At 38.8% G+C, this 6,785-nt stretch overlaps 1 protein-coding gene across 1 annotated transcript in view; it reads left to right on the top strand.

The window, feature by feature from the left end:
• Positions 1–6,785, top strand: part of LOC141440540 (protein transport protein Sec16B-like) — a 35,056-nt gene that overhangs the window by 1,715 nt on the left and 26,556 nt on the right. The window contains exon 2 of the mRNA XM_074105086.1: positions 5,704–5,745. Within this exon, the coding sequence (XP_073961187.1) occupies positions 5,704–5,745 (42 nt within the window). The remainder of the gene's footprint in view (positions 1–5,703; positions 5,746–6,785) is intronic.

The following is a 6,785-nucleotide window of genomic DNA, read 5'->3' as shown; positions in this document are numbered from 1 at the left end:
GTGCACATTTTTCTAACGCGCTAGTACTATTTTGAGAGCAAATAATATGGGTAATCGCAGTATTAAAAAGTTAAGCGAAAGAGGAAACGCATAAGTGAACTCAGAGCACATAATGAGAAGCATTAGAGTACCTAAACGAATTACCTACCAACACTAATCGACGGCCGGAGTCGGCGGGCCGAGTCAGCAGGGCTACTAGAAACTCCAAACTCGAAGTTCGTGTCGTGCGGTCCCTCTCGATCTCGTACTAAATAGTATAAATGTCAGAAGGACCGCAACCCACGATCTTCGAGTTTCGTAGCAGCACTGCTGAGCGGATTTCACATTCGTACTACGACCGCAAGCTGGTTGGCGCGGGCCTCGGCTGCTCATGGAAGCGGACGGCTTCGTCCAGATTCTACCGCGACTGCCATACAAATTGTAGGCACGTTGTATAAACCTATACTACTCACGGCGAACATGCGGCGAACCTTGCGGCTACTATGAAACTCGAAACTCGAAGTTCGTATCGTACCATCCCTCTCGCTCTCGTATTAAATAGTATAAGTGTCAGAGGGACCGCAACCCACGATCTTCGAGTTTCGTAGCAGCCTGCTGAGCGGATTTCACATACGTACCTACGACCGCAAGCTTGTTGGCGCGGGCCTCGGCTGCTCACGGACGCGGACGGCTTCGTCCAGATCACCGCGACTGCCATACAAATTGTAGGCACGTTGTATAACCTATACTACCACGGCGAACATGCGGCGACCTTGCGGCTACTACGAAACTCGAATCGAAGTTCGTATCGTACCGTCCCTCTCGCTCTCGTATTAAATAGTATAAGTGTCAGAGGGACCGCATGACACGAACTTCTAGTTTCGAGTTTCGTAGTAGCCCTGCTTGATCCTTTTGACAGTTTCACTGACATTTTGATAGTAGATGCAACAGTTTCGATCTAAGTTTAGATTTTCTCACTTTTTTGCAGGCAAGGTAATATCTTGCATTCAGCAAGTTATTTAACATAAATTATTTTAATAAAATAAGATGGTTGCACTTGGTTGCACTAGTAAATCATTGACAAAAACATGTACTCCAACTGCAATCCGGCTGCAAAATGGGAGTTTGGATGCAGTTATTGCGCAGTTAGTACAACTGCACCAGCACTGGACCCGACTGTCAGAGGACTGCATTCCAACTGCCATTTTAGGCAGTCGGAGTGCAGTTCTTACGCAGTTCTGATGTAGTTCTGCCATTTTACAGCCGGATTGCAATTGGAATGCGGTCCGTGTGTACCAGACCGTACATTACGACGCCTACCGCCTACCTTATCAGCGACTTATTTATTATAGGGACTTCGATTTGTAATTTACCTTACGCAAATCAAGATTGGTTTTTGGAATCTTTTTATATTTTTTATTTCCATTCCAATTTTTTTTTTCTCTTACGGTCATCCCGTAAAACCTAAATTGAAAATACAAACTGAAATATAGATGCACGAAAAACCAGAAAAATAAGACCAGCACTGGGAATCGAACCCAGGCCTCGGTATTCCGTACCGCGTGCTATACCGCTAAACCACTGCCGGTCAACCACCACTGCTGGCCACTGCTGGTGGACCAGCAGTGGTGTAGCGGTATAGCACGCGGTACGGAATACCGAGGACCTGGGTTCGATTTCCAGTGCTGGTCTTATTTTTCTGGTTTTTCTGTGCATCTATATTTCAGTTTGTATTTTCAATTTTGAAATTAGTTTGTCTTTAATTTTTTCTCCCAAAATGTATCATCTTTAAGTAAAAGTGAAATAAAGTGCCGGTTGAAGTGTAGCCTTTAGAAATGGACTTGAAAAAGGTATCAAAGAAAAGAAATTCAGATGTGAATTATGAAAGGAAACTAAAACTACTGAAATTAACAAAAATGGTAACTGGTATGACCAGATCCAAGGTCTCCATGTCACGTGTTGAGCACAGTGTATATTTGCTGTGTGGAGTGGTGAAAATCATCACCTCAAAACAGTAATCATACTTATAGATGATACTTTTGGGGAAAAAAATGAAAGACAAAACTAATTTCATTTTATATGGACTGGTTACTACCCGAAATTGTTGATTCCGTCGAGCTCGGGAATGCACTAAGGTAAAAAGAATCTTCATGAAAAATAACTGTAGAACCTCCTCTGACTGAAGAAAAAGAACTTTCTTCTACATATCTATACTTTTCAAGCGACGAAAATAGCGAAAACATCGCTTCATGCTCCAGAAATCAACTTTGGAATCTCCTCTGACTGAAGATAAATTTCTCCTACATATCCATACTTCTCAAGTCATGAAAATAAGAAAAAGCATCGCTTCATGCTCCAGACAATTTTGGAAGAGCTATAAATTAATTTAAAAACTAATTGTTTGCCGTCGACTGCGTCCGCGGGGAATCCGATTTAGAGCAATTTTTTATTATATCAAAAATATTTATTTTCGTAAATAAAGTATCCTAAATGTTGACCAGACTAATAAGCTATCTAACTAACTAATTTGGCTCAGGGACCCAAAGAGGGTCTTGGCCTCCGAAACAAGAGCATGCCATCTGTCATATCTATCTATCGACATATTCAGTCTAAATGTCTATCCATTACCTACGTTACAAATCAAACTGGGGCATGAAGAGGTATAAATAAATTGTTTATTACCAAGACTATTCATATTAAACGAAGATTTTCTTTATTAAACCAAAAAAATGTGTAATTATAATTTTAAGGAAAAATCCGGAATTCACATTAACCAGAATACGGTTACAAACAGAATAAGGCCGTCAACGGGCTGCGTGACAGACACGCGAGTCGCCCCGCATTCGCCTCCACCGCGTCGTCTGCTTCACCCCCTCAAATACCGAAAATTCTTCTATAAGCGCGCCTTAATCGCCGCATAAAACACTATCAAAATTATACTTCAACTAGCCAAAGAAGCAGAAATACCAAAATACGGTATTTGACAACTTCTGATTTTGCCATATCTTAACATTATTATGAAAATATAGATAAACAAATAGTGTTTAGCGAAGAGAAAATTTAAACCGGTTGAAAATTGGATTTATAGTGATTTTTTGAAAAATCTATATACCTGTCTCTTTCTCAAACGCTTTTCTCTATGCAGCAAGTATGTCGGTACTGGCGTTTGACGTCACATGCCAGTATGTCTTTCTCTGTCTAATCTTGAATTTCAAACCTTTATAACTTTGTTATTTGTAAAGGTTGCTTAAACATTGTTTTCTATTCGATAACAGCATTGTGTAGTTTTAATTTATAAAACATATTACAAATAGTCAAATACCGTATTAGATATCGTATTAGCTCAGTTGTAGAGAGCGGAGCGGTGTCATTACGGAGTCCGTTAACACGCAATCGTAAGTTATATAGGAGCGTTTCTAAAGAGAAAGAGGTGAGCGGAGCGAAAACGGTTTTGATTTGACCGTAATACAAGCCTTATATACATTGGTGTAATGTGTCGTACCTTTACCAGTGCCGGAAGACTATTTGATACTCTAAGCCCCCCCGTCCATTAGCAGCCGTGACCAGCCTTACCTTTAAATGCTAGCAATTTTTTTTTGGTGCTGTTTATGGTGCCCCCCGTGATGCCCTGTTTGGTTAATTTGCTTATGGGCTAATCCGGCACTGACCTTCATGCGTCAAAATGGTACAGTCCAGTTTAGAGCTACGATTGCACGATTACGATTGGTTAAATTATACAGTTTGTAGTGCATACTTAATAAACAAATTAGAAAGAAAGAAAGAAAGAAAGAAAGAAAATAATTTATTTATAACAGCAATGACACATAATAAGTAACAATAACAATAGGAAATGTTGCCGCTATAAAAAGGTCCCGGCTCAGCATATCGCTGGTTGAAAACAGCACTGGTCTTCCGCCGGGCCACGAGAGTGCAAAATTACGGAAAGTCACACAAAACAAATCAAAGTGAAATCAAAAACACAAATAGCTACGAGACAAATTACAAATTACATAATAGTTTTTGAATATCAGTGTGGATTAGCTACGTAGCAAGAGTAGCAAATGCTACGGGCCCCGCGCGTCTAGGGCCCCGCGGCCCGCTTCTGGTCGTAATAATGACAGTATAGATAGAAGCATGTTTTTTTTTTAAATCAATGTGTACAATACTGCCACAACAAACCCAACACGAAACCGCCGTCAAAGAACAGATGGTACCTATCAAAATGAGCGACTATAGTGTTTTATTGAATACTATGTATAAAGTTGAAGCAAATCAAGGGCCCATGATAATTTTTGCTGCAGGCCCCGCGCTGGCTTAATTCGGCTGTTGATATACATAAAACAATTTACAGACATGTAATTTTCACATGATTGTGACGGCAGGAGAGGTTGTTAGAGCCGTCCATTTGTCTGAGTTGGCGTGCCGTGAGTGCCGTGACGCGTCAGAACGAAATAGCCCGGTTTACGGCGAAGCAGCAGGGCTACTAGGAATTCGAACTCGAAGTTCGTGTCGTGCGTTCCCTCTCGCTCTCGTATTAAATAGTACAAGTGTCAGAGGGACCGCACGTTACGAATAAGAGCAAAAATCAAACGTCAATAGAGTTGGAATTTTAAATTTATCGACTTTTCTAGCTACTTATCGATAAGTTTAATCTCCTTCTATAATCTACTTCTATATTAATATAAAAGTCAGTAAGTAATTACTTACTCACTTTTAATATTAACCTCTTAATAATGCATTACAGTAAAGTTATGTAGTTTTTCAAATTATGATTTGATGTTGTCTTTTATTTAAATTTCATTCTTTATTTATTGCTGTTAATTATTATTAACGATATGAAGTGATTTGATTTTTGCCATCAGAATTCCGCCTCTCTGGTTATTTAATCATCATCGTTATCAGTCGGAAGATGAGTACGCTAGTCTTATTCGGGTTCCTTCGTCAGTACCACTATTTCCGTTGAATAAATTACAGCAAATAATCTTTTTATATTGCCAAAGTAATCTTGTCTATGTAATCTGCGCCAAGCGTAATTGTGACTTGAATATATGTATTTGTATGTCCAGTCAAAATCAAAGATATCGTTACACTTTACCACCTTGTGGCTGTCACTTCATGTTTGAACTTTTGTATAGAATTGTCAGATAGCAGTGACAAGGTACTAAAATGTAAATATATCTTTGACCTCGTCTGTACAAGGAATTATAGTTTTTATAATTTATTCATACGCTTTTTATGCTTAACTATATATTGTTTATATGATATTATTACGTTTAATACATATTGTATGTCATGTTTTTCTTTATATTACGATATATTTTGATAACGCACGCTACACTACATACTATCTAAAAACCGGCAAAGTGCGAGTCGGACTCGCGCACCGAGGGTTCCACGCAAATCAATAGGTATCTATGAATATCCAGTATTAGCAAGTGAATCGTTAAATAACATTGTAAGTCTGTTTATTTAAAAATAATATACCTCGTTAAGTATCTTGCCGGGTTCTTCAAAACCGAGGTTTTTATGAACCGGTGTGGTAGATTTTTTTTGTCCATTAGTACCAACAACTCAAGGAGGGTTGCCGAGCTGGTGCCGGCCTTTAAAGAAAGTCCGGAAACTCTGGTGAAGGAAGTTGATTCCACAATTTCACTGTACATGGATTTTTCTACATTCTGAAGTTGAACGAATATATTTTGACTTTGAAATTGACTTTGTTTTCAGTCGTGACTTTCTCTGGCGACGTCCGAAGCTCTAAAGCGAAAGGTACAATGTTTGTGCGAGTGCGTGCATGGCCGCCAGCTCATTAACACGAGAGGGGTAGCAGTGTACAGTCAGCAACAAAGATATGAATACAGCCACAGTGCAAAAAATATGTATACACTACCTTAATGTTCAGGCAATAAAGTCCTGTATAAATATTTTGGCATTTCAAACGTATGCATATTTTTGTTGCTGACTGTACAACAAAGTGTCTAAATTATTTATTGAACCAGGCTTTATTTTAAGGGCTTTATCACACTTGAGAGTTACGAGCGTGTTATATACAGGGGTGTCTCTGACCATGGGGCTTTAAATTCAAGGTTCGATTCTACTCGCAGAACTAAGCTGCTTTTGTTTTGTAACATTTTGAAATAACTATAATTTAGATAATTTATTGATCCCCAAAGTTTAATCGTTAAATCAGTGTATCGGACATGGCGGTGTTATCACTGTCTCTCGGTACGGGGGCGTTAAATATTTTTTGACAGTTATTTGACATCTCTTAGATAAACAGTTATCAATGTGCTGTCAATTTTGTGTTGAATTGCATACATTGAAAATTACATTTAAGAGCGTTTATACCTGCTGAGCTGGCAACGTTGCATTTTTGTTAGTTTTTCTCGATTATTCCATAAAAATTGAATGAAAATTAAAAATGTCGTCTGTTAGAACTGTTCTTAATATATAAGTTGATGTGTCTACTGCAATAATTATTCGTGATAGACTTTCATTTTCTTTAAAACCCCGTTAATAAACATTTGTTCGTTAGTGAGTAGAGCCCCTATGGTCAAAGACTCCCTGCATACAAATACCAGTTAAGGGAAACTTGTTGCGTGATCGCCTTCATACAAAATACGCTCGCTACTCGCAAGTGTGATAAGGGCCTAAGACTAAAAGTACATACAAATTACACAACTAAATTTTCAATGACACTGAGGCCCTTTTTCGCCACCCTTTGATATTATGTGACATATCTGTGATGTCGTCTCTGTTTTTTTGTCGGAATAAATAGAGACGACATCACGTTTGGGGAATAGGCGGCA

The sequence above is a fragment of the Choristoneura fumiferana genome, chromosome Z, assembly GCF_025370935.1.
Source record: "Choristoneura fumiferana chromosome Z, NRCan_CFum_1, whole genome shotgun sequence".
In the NCBI taxonomy this organism is placed as follows: domain Eukaryota; kingdom Metazoa; phylum Arthropoda; class Insecta; order Lepidoptera; family Tortricidae; genus Choristoneura; species Choristoneura fumiferana.
This window is presented reverse-complemented; position numbering and strand designations above follow the sequence as displayed.